Genomic DNA, 23,068 nt, shown 5'->3' on the forward strand with positions numbered 1-23,068 from the left:
CTCCTCCTCTGTATACCATCTTACCTTTTATGTGCATAGAAAAACTAGGACGATCCTGGGCCCACGATTCAGGCCTTGTCTTTCTTTTTTTTTCGACCCAAGGAGTTCCTCCGCACCTCCGACGTCGACGGCACAGACTACCTTGACTTGTGTCCATCGCCTCCGCAGAGGCGCTGGAAGATCTTTAAGAATGCACAATGTACTTGTGAGTTAGACTTTGTCGTGTGAGGCTAAGCATCGAGGCTGGCTGACCTGGGGGCCCGCGCAGCCTGCTTTGCGGATGGTGGAATAGCGCTAGCTGCCTCCACCGGGGGCGCGGATGGCATTGCAAAGGTTCACCGAGTGTGACCTGAGCAGGCGCCGAAGACCGGGGTGATGCCGCGCCCTGCTGCGCCACAGAGGTGTAACTAAGATTTTGAGACAGAGAAAGTCGATTTCAGGCTTCTCTGAAACTTATGTTCTCTTTATTTCTTTCTCCATTTTCCAGGTTGGGCATGACTGTGAGCAGGCCAGATGATTGCCCTCATGTTAACACAAAGGTGTGGTTAACTTCACAGTTTTCAGTAGGATGGTCGTGGGAAGCACATTTGGCGCATGTTTGTTGGCCCCGGCAGCTCTGCGAGCCGTGGCCGTATCTCTGGCATTTGTAGCATCGACGAGGGTTCGATATGTATTGTCGGAGTTTGAGCTTCGTGTAATCTACCTCCACAGAGTTGGAAAGTACGCTAGACGCAAATGTGAGGACAAAGTGCTTCGTCGGTATTTCCTTGTTGTCTCGTCTTATTTTTATTCTATAGACATCAGTGATATTTTGGTTTTTCAGTCCTTTCAGTAGTTCATTCTCACTTAGGTATATTAGGTCGTCTTCAGAGATCACTCCACGAACAGTGTTGGGTGATCTGTGTGGGCTGATTGTTAAAGGAATTTCCCTGAAGGATGCGATGTCTGAGAGTTTCTCATATTGATGTTTGCATAGAATTTCCAGAAGGTTTGGTTTGGTTTATGAGGTTTAACGTCCAAAAGCGACTAAGGCTATGAGGGATGCCGTAGTGAAGGGCTCCGGAAATTTCGACCACCTGGGGTTCTTTAACGTGCACTGACGTCGCACAGTACACGAGTCTGTAGAATTTCGCCTCCATCGAAATTCAACTGCCACGGCTGGTGAATTTCCAGAAGGAGATCTCTATTTGCTAACTTTTTGATCTTATAACCTTGCCCTACGGCGTCGACTACGGTTCTCGAGACTGGGAATGGTGACACAAGCCGTGCTGTTTTTTTTCGGTGTCTTCACTGTACACTACATGGTAGCGTGGAAAATTTGTCTTGTTGTTAAAGAACTGAGCGGTAGCTTCGGTGCGCCCTCTTTTCAGAGGTCGATGAGTGGAGAGCAAGAAATTAGCTGTAAAATGCATTTTTGTTCGGCCATAGTGCCAGCCGCCCATCATGGAGCCCAACGAGGGGACGGTACAGGGCACTGCTAGGAAGTTGCCCACGCCCGCTGTACACCCAATATGAGGATCCATAGCGCACACAATTGAGGGGACACAACACGAGCGCTAAGTGTACACCCAAGCTATAATCAAATATGACGAAACCCAGGGTAGTTCGCCACACAAGGTTAACCCTAGCCGCCACGAAAAAGGGAAAAACCGAGAAGGGAGGAGGAGACAGGAGAGTTGTACGAAAGAGGACAGGAAAGTGAATAATAATAATAATAATAATAATAATAATAATAATAATAATAATAATAATAATAATAATAATAATAATAATAATAATAATAATAATAATAAAAATAATAATAATAATAATAATAATAATAATAATAATAATAATAATAATAATAATAATAATAATAATTTGTTTTTGTGGAAAGGAAATGGCGCAGTATCTGTCTCATATATCTTTGGACACCTGAACCGCGCCGTAAGGGAAGGGGTAAAGGAGGGAGTGAAAGAAGAAAGGAAGAGAGAGGTGCCGTAGTGGAGGGCTCCGGAATAATTTTGACCACCTGGGTATCTTTAACGTGCACTGACATCGCACAGCACACGGGCGCCTTAGCGTTTTTCCTCCATAAAAAGGCAGCCGCCGCGGTCGGGTTCGAACCCGGGAACTCAGGATCAGTAGCCGAGCGCCCTAACCACTGAGCCACCGCGGCGGGGAATGATGGAGGGGAGGTCAGGAAAAGGTGACTGCCAATTTCTCCCTGTTGGGTCAGGCCGGAGGTGCCGTCTACAGGAAGCTGGGGCCGAAGTGGTGTATTCCTTCCGACGAGGGGCCTTAAAGGTCCAAACGCTCGGCATCGGCTAACCACCAGGAGCCTCTTTTCCGCAGACACGGCGATGCCACGCACGGCTGAGCGCGGGGTTCGGGTCCGTGGTGACGCACTGTTCACCATCATCCCTTTGTGTTGATGTCCCTGCGGATGCTCAGGAACCCGTGGTGTCGGTACTCACCATCATCTGCATGTTGCATACGCCCCTGCGGGCGAACTCAGAAGCGAGTCTCCCACGCAGCGTTGCTCTCCCGGGCGTCTCCAGATAGGAGCGTAAAAAGGACCAATTGAGTGCCAGAAAAGATAAGCGCGTCCGGATTGTTTTTGTTTGCACTGCGCCGAAGAAAACGCTCTCCCGAGTGCGACACAGCAGAGGATATGCTATCCGCACTCAAAGATACAACCGCTTATCGGGAACAAGATGCCTGTTCCTATTTAAGCGTGGCAGCCCACACATCCCAGAGACAGGCAGTTAAAGACATGTGTCTGGTTACTGCCATGATGGTTATAGGTTACTATAAACCTAGCGTATGCGTTACAAATTGCAGAAAAAAAATGGCTGAGGTTCAACCCGACTGAACCTAGCAGACGAGCGAAAGCAAAGCCGGCGCTATTTGTGGCGAAGAATAGTGTGACGTCATTGCTACTTTATCTCATGACGTCACATCAGGCGATGCGAATCTCGTCCTTAAAGGTCAAAGGTCAAGTCACCACTCGTCATCGGTCACGTGGTTGCTAGTCATTAGCTATGACCATACCATACAGGCATATTATGGCTATGAGTAGCAAGACACATAGTCATACATAGTTAATCTTGGGGGTGTGTGGTTGGTTTGACCTTAGTCGGGCTTCAAGGTTAAACGCGCAAAGCCAAGCGAAACTGAGTTTTACCTCGGGTAGTAGCTTGGTTATATTTAGCTGTGACAGTTAGAACAGTAGTATAATAGACGGCAGCTTTTAAAAACCTGTTACTGTCATCACAGCGCCGTTACCTGTAACAGATATAATGGTTTGGTCAGTAGAAGAAAAGGAAGGGGTCTTTAATGGCTCCGTTCAGGCATTGCCAGTCAATGCGCCGGCGCGATTGTGCTACCGGAAATTTGAAAAAGAAAAAATCCTGCATGTCCTTTATAGATGAAAAACTTGCCCATCATACTATACAGGGGCCACAGGGAGATTTGAGAACTAGATGCAGTCCAGTTGCTTCAAGTGCTTCAGAGACCATGTAGCACGCTCTAAGAAGAGCGACGTTAAGAACAAGCGCGGTGCGTGAAACATGCGCTGCAGACGCGACGTAATGCTTCATCCGAGAATTGATTCTTGAATTATATGTCTGCAGACAGGTGCTCTGGGAGCGTTGATATGCGCAATGTATTGTCCTCTGCCCATTAGCAGCAAGAACCGGTCTGTATATTTATGCTCGCGCGTGATCGTCTCATTTGCTCTGAATAGACCCAAGCGCTTTTTAATAAAAATATGCACAATCTGTATTCCAGCCTCATGAATTATTTGTACTTGCATTTGCAAAAACTCTGTTGAGCTAACCCAGGCAAAAAAAAATGCACTGGGTCCAATTGAGCCTTCCAATTCGATTCAGTTGAAATCAAATGGACTCAATAGGCCAGCCAATTGGACTCAAGAATCCATTTGGTTAGCCCCGTTGGTTTCCTTTTTTCCAGCTGGGCGGTCACCAATTCGGAGGCCAATTGGAGCGTACAATTGGGAATTCCAATACGGAGGTGACCTTCCTATTCATTTCCGTCGGAGCTTCCAGTTGGAAAGCCTAAATGGAAGCCAGTGATTTCTGAGACTGAGAACAGCATATTGCACTGTACAAGCACAGAACAGCGAAATATTGAGGTTCTTGGAAAAAGATATTAGCAGCTTAATCTGCTGAACTGTTTTCATCATTTGAACCATCTCTGGAGTTATGATTAAATGCAGTAACTTCAATGAACAGACCAGCGCTGCTGGCTTCAGGAGAAGGGTTGAATGAATGCTATATAAAGACCGAAGAAATGGTATCTTAGTGAACATATACCGACGCACTGGATTTGTGTCACGCGATCAGGTTCTTAGTGTTTTAATGGTTTGTGTCATGCATCCTTGTCTGTGGCCCACTTTGATGCCACTTCAGTTGAGAGCCAATAGTTAATAAACGATTCTTATCGGCTCCATTTGGTCGCACTTGTGTATTTGGAATCAATTTCATCCATTTTGATTCCATGTGCACGATTGGAACCAATTGGACATTTCAACTGGAGCTTCCAATTGGTTCCAAAAACACGAATGGGAATTTCCGAATAGACCCGATTATTCCGGAGCCCTCCACTACGGCACCTCTTCTCTCCTTTCTTCTTTCACTCCCTCCTTTATCCTTTCCCTTACGGCGCGGTTCAGGTGTCCAACAATATATGAGACAGATACTGTGCCACTTTCTTTCCCGAAAAAAACAACAATTATTATTATTATTATTCCGAATAGTGCCAAATGGTTTTTTTCGCCTGGGAAGCCTGTCAGTTAACATGGGCAGTTGACTTTTGCAAGATCACATTAGAGGATTCGCCGCTAAGGTTTCGTCCTTTGTTCTATGGTAGCCAGCTAATCAATATGTGAGCAGGAGGCTGCCGAAATCTTTAGAACTTTTTCAGGTTGGGAATGCATTTTTAAGACTTCTCTTTCCTTTTTTTGAGGGGGGGGGGGGTTAGTTGGCGATCTCAGGCATCGGCCGGGTAACTTCGGTTTATGTAGACACCTGTAGCTGAAATTCATATTAGACGCTTTAATAACAAAATACGAAACGTATACGATACGGCGGCAGAGCAGGCACAGTCTCTTAGTACTCTGCTCCACGCGCTTTATAAACTGAAGATAAAAAAAAAGTTGAAGGAAAAAAAATTGATTCTGTTTTCGATGGCATTGTCTTGACAGCACGCCCCATTTCGAAATTCTGATTGAAGCGAAAAGTCGAGGCACTCGATCTTCAAGGAGAACCTGTATGTAATTCAACAAGGTAGGGTTACAATAGGCAGCATTAGACAGCACAACAGATGCACGCACGGAGGCGCTCGAGCAGGACGCCGTATTCAGCAGAGCTCATCAATAACGGCCACAAAGGCAGTTCTTCGTAGAGTGAAAGAACCTTTCAAGGCGGCCTTCGCACAAGTTATAATGAAAAGAAAACAAACAACTTCAAAGACACAACTGCGAAGAATGAAGTGCTCGAAATGAGTGGTGCCGACAAATGTACATTGTTCGAAACTGGAAAGAATTTTATTCAGATCTTTCTTTGCAAGAGAAAAGAAGACGGAATATTGTTCGCCCGCGCGGAAGTTTCGCGCTGAAATAAGCAAACCCCGCGAGAAAAAAAACAAACAGCGCAACAAAAAGACAAGAAAAGAAAGCGTTCGGCATGATGGAAATAAGTACATGAACGTTACGGCTTTTTTTTTTTTTTTACAACGGAAGAGGTTTTGCTGGGCCTTCATTATACATTATGCAAAATAGTGTCTTCATGGTAAACAAACACTGCCGTGGAGGCACTAGTAGCGAGAGAACTAAAAAAACGAAAAAAAAACTAACAAAAGAGATAGCGGAAAGACAGAAGAGAGAGGAAAGCGGCTGGGATACTCGGGGCATTGCTTCGTCAGGAGCTTCCGCGCCATCGGCGGCGTTCCACAATGCGGAAAATCATCCGCGCGTGCTTCGCGTACAAAATAAAAAAAAAAAGGAATTGAGCGATGATTAAATCTCGAGTGCATTACAGTTTACAATAAGCAAACCCGCAACGACTGTAACAAATTAACAACATCAGCACAATGTAGTAGCATCGACAGCCCCGGGAGAAGATTGGATTAGCGTCGATCGAGGGAGCCCTTCCTTTTTCTCATACTCCGCTTCCTCTCTTCACATGCTGATATCGGTGCCTTAATTCATCCCCCCGATCTCGAGCACGGTAGTGCGTGGCAAACATATGAGACCACCCTGTATATTACTTCCGTAAGACGAAGAGTTCTGAGCGCCCGCGCTCAGCCTGCTCAAGTATATGTACATGAGTGAAAAAGAGAAAGTGAATAAGAGAGAGAGGAAGAAAGAAAGATGTGGCATCCAAATGAGTGGTTGCGTGACTCCCTAGTCATCCCGCGAGCATGTCACAAGTTCGCACGCAATGAACAAGCAGTGCATTTACGAAACTAAGACCCTGAACCGCAGTCGCTGCTTCTGCGGATGAATGTCTTGCGCATTGGTCGGTACTTTTACCGGACGTGCGTTCGTCATGTGTTAAGTATGCGAACGGCTGTACAGACTATCGACCTTCAGAGTGCCGGGTGACCGTATCGGCTTAAAGATGGCGCAACTATCACTACAAACGTTGCTCCGGTGATCAGCAAGGGCCCTTCCAGGTGCACTGAACATAAATTAAGATGAAAGACAGTTCTTTCTCTCGAAGAATCGCCCTTATGTAACGTCAGGTGGGTTACTAGTTTTAAGACAACTGCGAAATATCGATGCATTCCTTGCCGTCTTCTCACGCTGCCGCTCAAACAATGTACAGAGGTAACGCAAGACCAACGTAGACGCCTCGTCGACGTCATAATTATTAGTTGTGGCAGCAGTAATGCCCTTCTTACAACATCTATGATAAAAGATTCCAGTATATTCGCCAACCCGCAAACCAGAAACGCGGCAAAACATCCGCACGACACTCGTATAAGTTGTAAGAAGAGGCTCCGAGTGCCTGTGACGAACAGGCTGTCTTAAGCAGACAGTTCATGTACTAGCTCCTACGCACTTCTGAAACTCTGTCCTCTTTTTTTAAAGACTGCCTGAACCCGGGGAAGACAAAGGGAAGAGGCGCCTCTAGACACAGATAACCCGGGCTCCATCCCTGCAAACACGCGTGGCCTCCTGTAATAGGTCGGGCCACACCTCAGCGTCCAGGACAGTTCCTCTCTAAAAGACTGCAGGCAGGCAGAATAAGGAAGCCACGCGTCAAATCGAGACCCAGCACGCAGTATCGCGGACTCTATACACAACGATTGCATCACGACGTAGACATCTCCCGCTGTCTTCGCCGTGGCCTTGGCGTCACGCCGCTGCGTCCGGAGGGAAGAAGGAGGTGCCTGTACAGACAGGCAGGCTGGCACGCAGGCAGGCAGTCGGATCCCCCGCGGCGGCGGAGGGCGAGACGTAAGGAGATCCCACGGCACTCGCTGGGTCTGCCGGCACGCGCCGGCACATGCGGGGAAACGTGACGCGCGGTAAGTTATGCGGCTCGGAAATGGCGGCGGCGGAGAAAGGGTCTCGCCGCGCCCGTACCACGGAGCGCGTGCGGCAGCGGCGACGCGTGTTCATATCCGCGGCGGAATGAGAGAGAGAGGGGGAAGCGCATGCAGAATGCGTATGCACGCGGCGTAGGAGAGCGCTGTGCAGTACTGCGCGCATCAGCAGCAGCAGCCACGGCGGGGCGGCCGCGGTGGTGGTATATTTCTTGCGTCCGCTGCGCGTCGGGAAATAGAACACGTGTGCTATCTGCAGGTGGAATCATTGTGAAAGGGTACTCCTCACCGGTTGCTCCTCAAGTATGAGCGAGAAGAAGGCTTTTTCTTTTTGTCTTCTCTGCTGAGTGATATTCCACGCACGAAGACTTTGATGTCCTTTCAAGTTCGACAGGCGATTTATTTATTTAAAGTACTTGCTCTAAATGCCCGGAACTGGGCTTTACATAGAGGGAATGTTTCAACGAAAACAGCAATGAATAACAAATGAGGGAAAAGGTACAGCAGGCAAGGTTGAGTTAAAAACTGGGCATAAGAGAAGAATCAAGAACTGTGCAAACACGTTCATGCAAAAAAACAAGCTCAGGCAATGTTCAGCATAGCACATAAACCTGGTCCTTGAGAGAGGAGTGTTTCCTTTCATGCTCCTTGTACCTGTACACGAGGTGCGGGCGCACGGTATTCCTGCGTACTTCGTAAATGATGACGTCAGTAATCAAATATATTGTTATCTAAACTGAGCTGCCTGCCCTGCGTATCCACCCTTTATCTCGTTCCACTCAGACATCTGGGCAGGGTTTCCTCTTAAATCAGAAAGAACGAATGAAGACACTTTGTTGTGAGTGAACCTCTTTGCACAGTGCCTTAACTCAACGCAGGATTGACACTGTGGAACGTACTGCCTTTGTAAAAAAAATATACAGTCCATTAGGTTCGCTTCTAAACCGTTCAGTGGGACTCTCGCACCCCTGGAGGGCCTAAGCTCGTGGGGAGTGAGGATAGCAGTTCCTCCCTCTGCATATTCCTGACAAAAGCTGTAAATACCCTTATCCCATCCATGGTTAAAGGGCCACTGAGGAAAAAACATGGCAGGGTTTTAAAGTACTTAAACCCAGCAGACGTGCGAAAGCATGTGTCTAACTCGACTGGCTCATGGTTTTGCTTGCTGGGTCGTCGAGACGTCTGGCGGAGATATTAGGCTCAGGTTCAGTTCTGATAGAGATTAAGCTGATCTTATCTGTTCGCATCGCAAATGGAAGTTGATGAAGACGACGATGTGCAATGCACAGCGCGAGAGTGTGCTGCAGTTTAACACGAGGCGTTATTGGTTGCGGAGATGGGGGTTTTGGTTGGGCCATTGGCGTAAAACGCCAAGCCATTATGGTGGCGTAAGTTGGGACTGCGGGACCCTTCCCTACCTAGGGGTTCCTCTTCACCAAATTCGCAATAGTGGCAACTGCTGGGATTCACAGATAGTCTCCGTGAGGCGAAAAACTCAGGCTTGAATGGGTAGGGAAATGTCAGTGTCTGCTCGGGCTCAAGTATGCACCACTTTTTAATTGCAAAACTTGCCTATGTGCTACAGGTTCTCCACTGTGCGATGAACAAAGTGCAGGTGATGCACAGAATATTTGCTACCGTTGTATGGCGTTCCCAATGGGAACGCATGTGTCGCGATAACCTACATCTTTCTTTAGAGTCTGGTAGAATAGGCCTTGTTCACTTATTCGCGCATCAGCTTGTTTCGCATTTTTTTCTTTTTCAAATCGACAAGCCACCTTTTTTTTAGTAGCTGTGCTTATTAGGCGTCTCAGTGCTCATTTGTCTTTCCTATTCGCACCGACGGGACACACTCGTGAGGGGTCTTTGTGGAGATTACTTCAATTTCCTCACTGTGCGCTTTTCTTTAGACTACCTGTATAGCCTCTCCAGAAGGCAGACGACTCCGACACTTACAGAGTATTTGTTCCCTGTACCGTTGTATCGGCAGCCTTTTCTGGAGTTCCTTGACACCAGTGTTTTAAAACGCGTTAGGCGAATGTGCATTTCTTCTGCTGCAAAAACATTCTTCTTTAAACTGCACACATCTACGTTGCCTGTGAAGGCATGGCTTCATACTAAGGAGATGCTTGCGCCATGGACGGTGAATTGCCGCCTGTCAATACACCAGAGACAATTGACCATTGTTTTATTCTGTGCATTGATGCTGTGTTGTTCTGGGATATATTACAACAAATAATTACGAAGGACATTGACATCACACCCTACAGTATCCGTTTTTTTGCCTGTGGAGAAAAACTGCGTTGTGCCATATGATATATTTATGCTGTTGGGACTATTTAGTCTCTGGAAGAGCCGCATGATGGACCACCACGCCGAATCACCACGGTCGTCGAAGTCTGTTTCGTGAACAATGCGCTTTGGTGCGGGGAGTATATGCTGCCCTGCAAGAGCCGCCTAGCTGGCTGCCCTATCTGGGTGCATGTGTGTGCCTCCCAGACTTTTGATGTTCTGGAAGGTGGGGTCGTGCAGGGGTATGGTGGCCTGGTATTTAGTGGCGTAAGCATACTTAGACTATTTTTTCGGCACTATTTTCATGCAATAAAGAAAAAAAAACTGCGGCGAAAGCATAGTGCTCTCGAGCAGTGGCCAGCGAAGCTGATCTGTTTGCGCCCCCGCGGGTTCGAAACCCGGTCGCGGCAATATTTATTTTATTTATTTAGGTCAGGCTTCAGCTATGAAACGGCTTTCGCAGCTCAGTTGGTCGTGAAGTATATATTTAAAACTCTAAAACCGAAGTTAGCTTGTATCCTTAGATTACCACATTCTGATGACGTTCTCCTTTAACTCCCTCCTTCATCCCTTCCCTTACGGCGCGGTTCAGGTGTCCAACGATATATGAGACAGATACTGCGCCATTTCCTTTCCCCAAAAAAACAATTATTATTATTATTATTATTATTATTATTATTATTATTATTATTATTATTATTATTATTATTATTATTATTATTATTATTATTATTATTATGACGTGGACGCTACTTTAGCTGGGCGAAAATAATAATAATAATTGGTTTTTTGGGGAAAGGAAATGGCGCAGTATCTGTCTCATATACCGTACACCTGCCGTAAGGGAAGGGATAAAGGAGGGAGTGAAAGAAGAAAGGAAGAAGAGGTACCGTAGTGGAGGGCTCCGGAATAATTTCGACCACCTGGGGATCTTTAACGTGCACTGACATCGCACAGCACACGGGCGCCTTAGCGTTTTTCCTCCATAAAAACGCAGCCGCCGTGGTCGGGTTCGAACCCGGGAACTCCGGATCAGTAGTCGAGCGCCCTAACCACTGAGCCACCGCGGCGGGCGAAAAAACGCTAAATGCAACATTCTGGGCAATAACTGCGTCTGCCTCTGCCGGATAAGCATCAGTGTACCCAGAGAGAGCCGCAGTATAATTTTTTAACACTACCAAAAATTGGATGGATCTGTCCTTAGTGTCCCTTCAAGACCAACAACCACAAGACCAACAAATGCGATTTGCAGAAGACGCCAATCCAAAAACACCTGTGGCTGTTCCCTTTGCTGCGCGTGCATGCTGCGAGCTTCGCCGCTCACCGGGCGAGAAGCAGGAGCGAGCTGCCCCGCGGGAAAGCCATCCCGCCCGCCGCGCTGGGGTCGCTATGAGACGGCGGAGAAGCTCGTGGCCGGAAGTTGCGTCGAGTGGCGCCGACGAAGCGGCTTGTCGGCGGCGGAGACGACCACCACCTCGCAGGCAGGGAGCCCCCCGGGGGAGAGCGCCGACTGGGCGTTTGTCAGGCGCCGAGAGATGGTGTGGATGCGCTCGCGACGCTGGAACAAGGTCTCGGCCGACCCGCTGCAGCCGATAGTTTGCGCCAGGATGGATGCGAAGTACACGAAGTTCACCAGGCTCTGCACGGGGGAAAAAAAGAAAAAAAAATGGGACGGGAGGCTTAAATGGGCTGTGAAGGGGGCTCTAATAAAGTTGCAGCATGTCTGGGATATTGAAGCACGGTGCTTCACGGATAGTGTCCAGCAAGGATTTTTTAAAATGCGCTTTGTAGAAGCTGAGTTATCTGTAGTTAAAATTTGAATTTCGGCGTCTTCGCGCCTTTCCCTCTCCTCTCGTCACTTTTTGCACGCTGGAAGGTAGGCGCTCCTTCGCCGATCCCCCTCTGGGAGCGGAGCTTCCCGACCCGTCGGGGATAAGCGGCTTATTGGCCGCGGCCACGGTAGCTGCCTGACGTCTGAAAGAATCTAACCAATGGCCACCTCAAACCTTGTCTACGCAGATGCGGGGGACGGAGGAGGGTGCGAGCATGAAAAAGTCGCCGGGAAGGGCTCGCCAACTTTGACGCGCGATTGTGGGTCGTCTGCGGCGTGTAGAAGAGTATTATTTGTCTCCGGTTTTCATGGCAACACAGTGCAGTGATTAAGTGAGTTAATGAGCTCTCCTCGGATGACGTTTCAGAGCCCCTTTAAGCTCCGCCTTAAAGGTGCACTCAAAAGGAATCTGAACTCGTCTTTTTTACCGCGGGAACTCTATCTACGCGTTCCGGGCATTCCTATAAACTTCGAATTACTGCCCTGTGCGGCCGATTTCCTTAATTTAACCGGATGAAACGTCCCGACTCCCGCCTTTTTTTTTTTTGAACTCAACGCGGTTGGTAGGCGGAGTCAACCAACGCGTGGAGTGCCTTTCACACAGTCCAGTAGTGGCTTCGCTTTCACTTTTATTTGATTTTTAGGTTTCAGTGAACAACAGTTTCAGTCACAGACAATGTCGCCGGAAATTAGACCCACGGAAATAAAAACACGCGTGGACTCTTTGATTTACGTATCACTCCGCCAATGGCGGAGCGGCAAGCCGCCGCGGGACTGGCTGACGCGTTGGTTGACTCCTCCTACCTACCGCGTTCTGTATTAAAAAACGGCGGGAGCAGGGATGTTAAATCTGATTTAATTAGAGCAATCGGCTGCACAGGACAATAATTCGAGGTTTCGAAGAATGCTCGGAACGTGTAGATAGAGTTCTCGCGGTAGAAAGACGAGTTCGGATTCCTCTTTACTGCTCCTTTAAGGGTAAGACGCCATAGCGTAATGGGTTAATTCCCCATATATGTAGCAGGTCATTCTCTGCTTTACATTGATAGAACCATGGGAGTCCTCACACCACTGCTGGCGCAGTGGTGCAGCAGTTGAGCGACGCGCCACTGCCCTGCGATGGCAGGTGCTCCCTGCGGTGGGCGGCCCATCTTGCTCTTCTCGATCGACCAGTCATTAATTTAACTGCCACCTGCTACGGTGGGCAGGCAGTTTGCTCACTATCCGGGGCGCAAGTTGTGATGACGTCACAAGGTCACGTGACCTACGTGGCCCACCTGCCTCGTAGGTTTCTCTCTGGGCACCAGATTCAGTCATGCTCGTGATTTTATGCTCACAACGCCGACAACGCCGACGCCTGATTTTTTGCGCAACGAGGTCTTTAGCGCTAACGCATTAGAAACGCCAGTACACAGACCGTGGCGAGACTGAATGCGGAAGTTAGGCGGAGTTTAGGTTTGAGGACGCAGCGTAGACGCCCGTCAAAGCCGACCATCGCGATCCAGTGTTCTGGATCTCGACCATCCGCTAGATGGGGCCTCTAAGCAGCCGTACGCCAAGACGCGTACGTCGCGATGCATGCTTGGTTACTTGGTTGCGTGCTTGGCTGGGTAGTGGGTTATACGGTGGTCGTGAGAGGATTGAAGAGAAGAAAGAGCTGCGGGGGTCAGTAAATAATTTCATGTCAAAAATTTTACCTTACTGTTCGAGCCGCTGAAAACTTAAGCAATAGTTTACAGCGCACAAAGAAGCGTAAATACGGTTCGAGAAAGCAAATTAACGTTATCTGCCATTGACAAGCGAGGAGTTTCTTCCGAGGAGTTCCTCTTTGTTTTCATTAGTGACATGTACACAAGCTATTGCTATAGGCTATGTAGGCACAATATTAAGCTTCTTTATTCTCACTGAAGTGATTGAAATACGATGTAGTTGTAGGGCGCCCTATAAAATACGATACAATACAATACAATACAATACAATACAATACAACACAATACAATACACAATACATTACAATACAATGCAATGCAGTACAATACAATGTAGTCGAGTGTTTGACGGAGTCCCGAATCAAAGCTGGATAAGTATGGTGCAAAAAAATATTACAGCTGTTGCTCCTGGGCATCGCTGGGTATTAAAAGGTTAACCCTTACACGCCGCTCACTATTGCTATCCGAAAAAGAAAAAAACTGCTCCCAAATAGTGTACCCGCGCTTGGAGAAAGTCAATAGGGAAAGCCAAGGAGTCTGCGGTTTAAAACGTGAAACACTGAGTGTAAATTTTATAAAGGTATGTACAACATTCACAACAAATGTCGAGTTTAGTTTAATTTAGTTTAGTTTAGTTAATGTGGGTTTCAGGTCCCAAAGCGACTCAAGCTACGAGGGACGTCGTAGTGAAAGGCTCCGGAAATTTCGACCACCTGGGGTTCTTTACCGTGCACTGACATCGCACAGTAGACGGGCCCCTAGAATTTCGCCTCCATCGAAATTCGACCGCCACGGTCGGTATCGAACCCGCGTCCTGGCGGTCTAATTTCGATTGAGGTGAAATGCTAGAGGCCCGTGTACTGTGCGATGTCAGTGCACGGTAAAGAACCCCAGGTGGTCTAAATTTAGTTGCAGCATCAAAACACTAGCATTTGGCTATTAAGCACGGAAGGTATTCTGGGATCACATACTCTATCTTTTTAAGGTGCTCATGAGGCCAGAAACCGCAACTAATTCTATTCAGGATGACAAAATTTGTGCCCATTACTACATTGTAGGAACCGTGGTCGAACGGCGTGCAGTCAAGCCCACTGCTTTGAGAAATTTTATTTACTGCGTCCGCTATATCTAGCATTAAGAAAAACACCCTACTTGCGATCGAAGAGAAAGCTGGCAGTTCGCTTGGTGCACAACTGTGTACATTGTGTCCGGAATGGCTGAAGCCCTATCTATTTCAATAACAGAGAAGAACCGGACTCAAAAACATTACGGCACATTAGAGGGGGAGAAAATAGAAACGTAAAATACCGATTTCGCCAAGTGAACTTCCTTCCAGACGCCTGTCAGTATATATGGCCTGAGTCGTGACACCTTAATTTCTTTTTTATTATTTTCGTTTCTCGTGACAACAACGCGGCTGCCTTCAAGCTTGTCTTCTTTGAAGTTGTACACACCGGCTGGTACGATGCAGCGGAAGTCGACGAGACTTCGAATCTGAAAAACTCGTCGCCGGAAAGCTGCCAAGAAACCGTCCAGATGACGATTGACAAGAAGCGCCAGCGGCGTCAGCGGCACCAGCGCACCGGTCTGGCTTCTTTGAAAAGGTTGACGACGCGACAAACAGAAGGCGGCACGACGCCTATTCGCGTCCCACACTTTTCACACCCGTAAATGCAGCCCCGTATGATTCTTTATCTCCTTTCTCCTTCGCTGTCTTCTTCACCTTTCCCACATGTGGGGTAGGCCAACGGGAAACTTGGCAATAATTGCTTGGTTAACCTTCTCATACCTTCCCTTCCGTTCTGCTATATTTCTCTCTCATCGCATGACCAGTACCGTTCTCCCAGTTTCGATCACTTCAAAAAGCGGAGGTTAGGCCATGTTAAGTAAGGTAAGGGTGTCCCCAATAGTGGTGGATTTAGGAGGGAATTGCTGGGTCCAACAAATCGGCTATGAAAAAACAATGCGACCCCCCCCCCCCCCCGATTCCTTTTTTTTTTTTCAAAACAGAAAGTCCAAGAAATGCATTGGGTAAATAGGACCCCCCCAACACCCAGCCATGCCCTCCACACACAAATCCAGAACCGGGTGCAAGCGGCGATGAAAGACCGCCGCTCGACTACTGGATTGTACTTAACTGCACTCAACTGCCGCTCAGCGCGTTCGCGACAAACAAGGAACAAGGGGGCACTCTGGAAGCGCCAATGTCACCCGGGGCACCCATGCATTCAAGCGCCATTGTATCAATGAGGAGGGAAAAGCCTCAGGGTGCTTGCCAACGTTTCGGCAAGAGGGCTTCTCTTCGTCTGGGCAGAGCGTTCATCATTGGCGGGGTTCCTCCGAGGAGGAAGGACGTTGTCGAAACGTCGGCAAGCACCCTGAGGCTTTTCCCTCCGTTGTTCACTTTGTGATTGCGGTAGTGTAAGTTCTCTACTATGTGTAGCTAGCTAGCACTTCATGTACACCATACTGCAGAATCGCTACTTGTGGTGAGATGGTTCGATTTCATTTGGAGGGGTAGGGAAAAGACTGCTTGAATGAGTAGACATGACCCTGCAACCCTTTCTCAAAAACGAATAGAACCATATAGGCCAGAAGTACCTGATTCTACTGCATACCTATCATCTTCCGCCATTTTGTCCAGGTCTGCTCTCTATGCAGCCCGTGCCTAGATAAGCTTGCCTGCAGGATATCGCCGCTCTCGTAGGTGCATAAATGCTTTTTATTCACTTAAAATTCCGTTGTTGCTACTGGCTATTTATAACGATGGCAGGAAAAGATGTTGCTAGGCGCGGCTGGCAAGATGTTGCAAGCTGCGGCTGTTGCAAGATGTTGCAAGATGCGGCTGGCGTGAGAGAAAGGGCAGGGAGGGGACTGGGAGAGGGAAAGAAAAGGGGAGAGATAGTAAGAAAGGACAGGGGACCACTTCTGACCCCTGATCGTTCTCTGTCTCACGACGGGCGAGAGCAGGACCCAACGGCCGCTGTTCAGTCCTATGTAAATCGGCATGAAGGTATTTCAGTGGAAGCTGTCACGTCCACGCTAGCATTAGTCCCACGTGTGACCTGAATACACCCCCCCCCCCCCCTTTCTATACTATACAACTGTGTGGTGATGGTTACTCCTCCAGGTTTGCGGCAACAGGTTAGGTTTTGCGTACGCATCTAATGGTCGCACACTCGCACGTGGAAAGCGCAAACAGGAGATCCCATAAAAGGCGTTCGGACCGTTCGGTAATGATTATGACCGCATGGCATCGAGTTCCGCCTCGTGGGGCTTCTCCAATCGACGTTTCAACCGCATCACGCGCCGAGCCCCTTTCGTTTAGACGACTCCTATACGCGGAAATTGCTGCTGCCCGTGTTACAAAAGTCGTCGTGCTGGCCTGCTTTGCGAAAAAGCATAAATGCTCGTGAAAACATGTTATCAGTTTTGACTGCATTTGATAAGCGAAATAAATGCAAAAAAAACCTCAACCAGTTTTCAGCAGATGCTAATTGACACGGCTTCGTTTAGAGCTTACTCACATGGTTACTCAAGCACCCGGAAGACGCCGCGGTGGCTGAGTTATGGCGCTCGGCTGCTGGCCCGAAAGACGCGGGTTCGATCCCGGCCGCGGCGGTGGAATTTCGATGGAGGCGAAATTCTAGAGGCACATGTACTGTGCGATGTCAGTGCACGTTAAAGAACCCCAGGTGGTCGAAATTTCCGGAGCCCTTCACTACGGCGTCTCTCATAGCCTGGGTCGCTTTGGGATGTTAAACACATAACCCAAACCAAACCATCACAGCACCCGGAAAAAAAAATAACGTGCGTCTTACTCATCTTTTCTTGGCTTTGTGTGCAACTTCAGAGCGATTCTCCAGACCTGCGCCGCCACATGCCTACCTGAAGCAGTCTTGAGCTCTCCCCCCCCTCTCCATCATTTTAAACTCTTCCCTCACCGGAAGCTCTCCAGACGGGCCTATACACCCGCTCACGCGGGACCACCGTACTCGACGTACGACGCATGGGCAAAACATCGTCAATGCTGATCACGTTCTACGGTCCGACCACCCCCAAAGTTGTGTACTTCAAGAGCGCGGAGTTTCGTTGCCATCTGTAGCGCCCAGCACGACAATTCTGCTATGTGTGCATGCAGCCGGGTCATCGCTCCGATGTGTGCCCCACACCAGACCTGGCGGCCTGCAGGAAATGCGGGGCCCAAAATCCTCCTGACGGACATCAGTGCCTGCCGAAGTGTGCTCTGTGCGGAGGAACACACGAAACCGGCAGCAAGGAGTGCCCCAATCGGTTCAAACCACTCAAGCAAAAGCCACCATCCGTCCGATCCTCCACCCCACCCATCAAGGAACAACACCGGTCCAGGAAAGACAACCAGGCCCGGCCTCGGACGCCGCGCTGGTTCAGCACGGACGACGAGTCATCCAGCCAAAGCTGCAGCAGTAGGAGCAGATCGAGATCCGTCTCCACCAACCGGTCAACCCCTCCTCCCCCCGCACCCAAGCAAAAAAAAAAAGGAAATTAGCCGGCCACACCAGCGGCAAGCCAAGGCCACGGAGAAAAAGGTGAGCTGGGCAGAGCTCGTTAAGAACTCTCCCACTGTTCCTTCGAACACACCCACTCCACCCAAATGCTCAGGCTGCGCCAAAATGACACACACTATCGACAAGCTACAACCCCAGGTAGCGGAGATAGCCCGCAAGTGCACTTCTTTCACCCCCCCCCCCCCCCATGTCCAACCTCCCCCACCTCCCGCGCCCCGGGACGTTGAGACTTCCCCCAAACTTCTACCACCAGTGGCGACACCCACTCCCACATCTCGCCAACCGACAACCACCCCCCTCCCCAACACATATGAAGAAATAGAGGGACGTCTCTTGAATAGCATTATGAAGAATATGAACCCCTTCTCACAACATTCACCTCCCAGCTCTCAGCCCAAATCGCACAAATAGGTGCGCGCCTGGACGCACATGACGCCCAATTTGTTACCCTACAAGCACTGATAAACACCAAAGCCCCTAGCAGAAAACGTGTTACCAGCTCTGACAACCCTCGAGCAGAAACCTACCGGTCCACGACCGCGGCGGTCGCTATGAGTAGCGACAACGAATCTGTCAGGAGCTTTACCAGCCACCAGGATGGCTCCGCTCTCTAAATCAGGCACTCCTGACCACCCAGAGATCTGGCAATGGAATTGCCGAAGTTTCAGGAGAAAACAAAGCCTCTTGAAACAATACATCAATGTCACCCCCATTCGACCCGATATAATTTGCCTGCAAGAGGTAGGAGCCGACCCGAACTAGACAAACATCACTCCGTGGAACAGTGGGAGTCTGCCCTGCTCATCTCTGACTTGGCGACGCAGCGAAAGCTGATATCCCAAGCAAGCGCAACTGCGGTGGACATTGGGGTCCTGAAATAAGGACTCCACCCAAAATCTGTATTTTCGCCTCTCTATCCTAGCTTTTTGGAATAAATGTTTTCTACTACTACTATCTTCCCTCACGGCGCGGTTCGGGTGTCCACCCACAGTCATCGCTCCTCTCTTGTATAGCCAGTGGATGTTTTCACCGCCTGCCTCTCCTTCCTTCGTTTTGTAACCTCTTCCTTGTCTAACTGCGTACATGACCATTTCTCCAACGCAGACGCCCTTGTGTCGCATCGCTTTGTTTTCCACCTCCTCGAGTCGCTCTCTTTCCCCTCGCCGAAGCTCCTCGTTCGGATCGATGGGGGAAAACGTGAGGTGCGTGATAGCTCGCGACGCGGCCATTACCGCAGCGGGCCGCGCACACTCGCCGGACAACGACGCAGTACATCGCAGAAAAAAGAACCAGCAGCAACAGCACGTGGCAAAGAAGGCGGGGGACAGTGACGGCAACGGGACATTAGCGCCAATAATGGGGCCACGAGGAGGGGGAAAAAGGGGGGGGGGGTAACACACATAAAACAAAGTTTGACGTCCCTCGGCAACAGTGCGTGCTTTTCTGTGTGTTGAACTCTCGCGCGCCTTCGCCGCCCGCTTATTTATTTGACCGAGAGAGTCAGTACGGAGGGAAAGCTTTGCATGGTCGTCGAGCCCAGTGGCGGCGGCATTGCAGTGTTGCGCAAGTAAGGATGCAGTCGAAGCGAGAAGCGACTTTTCCGCGCGTCGACCTCCAACGAGAAGGGCGGCTCAGTGAGGCGGACGACCGGGGGGGTGGGAGCGTGCATTGCTGTAGCAATGCACGCTCCCGACAGTTTATATACGACGGGTATATAGGTTGTCCACCAGCCACCCTACACTATATATCAGCCAAATCAACCACACTCGTATGGGAGAACATTACGCTCGAAGAAAGGTCGGCAACCGCATGCGAGGCTAAATAGCAAAAAGCGGTTGCAACATTTTGTTCGTCTGTGTCTATCACGGTATTTGTTCACACTCTCTTAACGCCATCTGCGCTCCACCGTCGCACAGACTACTGTCGATATCCAACAAAGCGTAAGCGAGTATTTCATAACAACCCACGAAAACTGAATAGACATTCCAAGAGGAATTCGCTACGGGCAGCTGCCCTAGCACCAAATTCTCATGAGACGCGATCCAATGCTGCAAGAAGGACCATTGCAATGATATTGCTCGGTGAGGTCAGAGGACGCTTTTCTCGACGCAGTCGGGACAGGCACTGCTGCAATCTCAAACGAAGAGTGAAGGCTATTGAACGAATGATAGCCGCTATAGCTTCTGCTTGTAATTTCAAGCTTACTGTCCCTTGCTGCAGGTGGGGGGGGGGGGGGGGGGGGGGGTAGCAAAATGCACAGTCACCTTAATCTTCTTGCTTACTTCGGTTACAGCTCCCACAACGTCTCTCTATCTCCATGAAAGCCATTTTTTTCTACACTAAAGAAAAGCTGCACGAACTTTAATTCTCGGGACGCCGCACCGCATGCACTGAAGCTGTAATGCACGCGCGGGAAAGGCGTAACGCATTGCAAGAGGCAAAAATACCAAGATCAAAGGAAATGTACTGCAGCGAAGATAAACAGCACCTTAATTAAGATTGAAGAAAACCTCTGAGGCGTCCCAGAGATTCTCATCCACTAAATCATCCGGTGCACTTCTCCAAAAGCATGGGTTGCAGTGACACCATAGCCGAGGCGTTTAGTAGCGCGTTCATGACTCTGCTTCTTAGTAAAGTCTCGGGAAGGCGCGGAAAAGCGCGTGTTTATTCGCTGTCTGTCAGCAGTGCACGCACGATATGAAATTTATACTCAAAAAATTTAGTCGCGATCTTAGTTCGCTAGGCATGCGATGGAATTGTCACTCCGCATGCGTCGCATATAGTGGGAACTGAAATTTACGAAACGTCTTTCCACCATGACTTTCGAACGCTACTCTATCTTGTCTGCGCCACCACCCAATTAACTCAATTAACTCTGCTGCTCTACACTTAAGAAATTAGCCTTCAAAATGAAATCGCGTGTGTGCACGCAGGGAAAGGCCCGCGCGAGTGACGAGTGCCGGCCGTTACGCAAGAGACAAAAAAAAAAAGTAACCAGATTCAAAGTATCCTGTCTAACAAATCGACTCAGCCATGCACAGTTAAAGAAAAAAAAAACGCGGCAGGACGGAGGCATGCTAAGAGCAATGTAAAAGAAAATGTGGCGAAAAAGTACGTGGAGCTCGAGAAAAAAATTTCCTCACGCTCTTCCTATTCAACTTTTCAGACCAGCGTCCATTTCTCTTATTAAGAGCGGACAACAGCATCCGCGCAGAGATACGCGCACTACTTGAAAGCGGGCCCATATACATAGCTGGCAGCAACAAGTCGACACGGCTCTCCATTGCATGCACTCTAAACACGAATACAGCTATGTGGGAGTAAAAATTGAGTAAGCAGTCCTCTAGCGCAAGGAAGCGCGCTAGAGGTCAGCTCACTCCCTTTTTTCAGTTTAGAGTGCAAACAGCAATAACTCGATTTGGCCGCTACAGTATACAGGGGAGGAGAGAATCGATGGAGGGGATGGTGTGCATAAAGCGCGCGTCTGCAACCGACCCAGTTTTTGGTTCGGCTGCTTTCCCTCGCGTCCAATAAAGCCTTATCAGGACGCTGCCAGGACTCCAGACAGCAGTGAGCGTATACTACACGCGTCGCAAGTAAGAAGCCAGAGAGGTTAAACGAAACAATAAACTTTCTTTAGGGAAAACTCTCCTTGCCCCAAAAACTGCAGTACTTGCATCCCCCGCACTGCCGCTGCAACATGCAGTGAATCTCCTATGCGCGCGCGGCAACCCAGCTGAACGCATGAGTGCGCTAACCAGAGGGGCAGCATCCGTCCGCGCTCGTCAGATCCTTTGGCGCAGGAAACAAATACTAAATGAATAAAAGATGGAAAGAAACAAGCAAGAAGGAGACAGAGGCAAGCTGGCTCCTGAACAAAAACATAACAGAGAACACAACAGCGCAACGGAAGTTGCACACAACAAGAAGCCGTGCTGCCGCTTCTGCCGCGGTCAGTATACCGTATTCAAAGCAGCATTCGGGGCACCTCGTTAGTAGCTGCAGCCCAAAAATGACGTCAGCCGCATCCCTTCCCCCTGATCTCTTTTCCTCAGTACTTTCCCCTGTTTTGTTATTTTTTTTTAAAACCCAGGATGTAGACACCATGCTCTGAAGTCGCCAGGCGTCCGCTTGAGTGGGTACGTTTAAGTTCGCCGGCAAAGCTCAATGAACAAAGGGCACAATAGTTGCTGGGGACGAGCTGCTTCGCAGAGAAGGCCAACGTGTGTGGGGTGTGCGAGCACTGGGGAGGTGGTGGTGCTGGTTCGTGCATGAAATCTCCGCTCTCGCGTTCACACGCAGGCCTCGAATATGCACTGAATGAGCGGCGCCCCGCGCCACAGAACTTAGCGAACGGTTCGTGGTACGTGAGCGGGGGCTGTATGTTTTACTAGTTATGTGTTGCTACAGCGAGCAAGTGTTGCCTTGCTGGGTATATGTATATATAATTCAGTATTTGAGTGCAGGCATTAGGGGCAATTAATAAGCATTCAAACGAACGCGTGAAGTGAATACAAGCACGCATGAACGTTTCACGAAGAATGCAGTGTTCAAAATGTGCTCATTTGGCTGAAATATCTACCAAGAGAAAATAAGAAGGTAAATAATTAAACAACAAATAATAACAAGATAAAATAATAAGGGTTGCACGAGTCCTGAGCATCACAGCACCGGCGAGTATAGACACTGGTTTAGGAAGGTACGGATTCAGCGGACAAGTCCTAATCCGCGGATGCCTTGGATGGCAACTGTCATCTGCTGTTGTAATTATCGCAGCAGTAATACAGGCAAAATGCGTTCTGTAATGCAGATAAGTCCCCATAACAGCGGCCAAGAAATGAATTTCTAAGGTGAATGAATGAATGAATGAATGAATGAATGAATGAATGAATGAATGAATGAATGAATGAATGAATGAATGAATGAATGAATGAATGAACCGTACCTGGAAGCAGACCGACAGCGTTGCATACCACGCCCCAGGCTGAATATTGGCGGCTCCTGCACAAAGGTACCAAAAGCGGAATTTCAAGGAAAATCATTTACAACCAAAAAGTGTCGCGCCATACCCTGTCTCACAACTTGATGGCACTCGAAACGGAAGCTGCAGCTGACGCCAGCAAGTCTGCGAGTAC

At 48.9% G+C, this 23,068-nt stretch overlaps 1 protein-coding gene across 1 annotated transcript in view; it reads right to left on the reverse strand.

Moving 5' to 3' along the window:
* Positions 1–5,526: 5,526 nt before the first annotated feature.
* The window catches only part of LOC144119684 (uncharacterized), a 171,377-nt gene continuing 153,835 nt past the window's right edge, over positions 5,527–23,068 (reverse strand). Inside the window, exons 9-11 of the mRNA XM_077652251.1 lie at positions 22,879–22,934; positions 11,171–11,485; positions 5,527–7,494 (exon numbers count right to left, since the gene is read on the reverse strand). Of these exons, the coding sequence (XP_077508377.1) occupies positions 11,234–11,485; positions 22,879–22,934 (308 nt within the window). The 3' untranslated portion in view covers positions 5,527–7,494; positions 11,171–11,233. The remainder of the gene's footprint in view (positions 7,495–11,170; positions 11,486–22,878; positions 22,935–23,068) is intronic.

The sequence above is a fragment of the Amblyomma americanum genome, chromosome 2 (assembly GCF_052857255.1).
Source record: "Amblyomma americanum isolate KBUSLIRL-KWMA chromosome 2, ASM5285725v1, whole genome shotgun sequence".
Classification (NCBI taxonomy): Eukaryota; Metazoa; Arthropoda; class Arachnida; order Ixodida; family Ixodidae; genus Amblyomma; species Amblyomma americanum.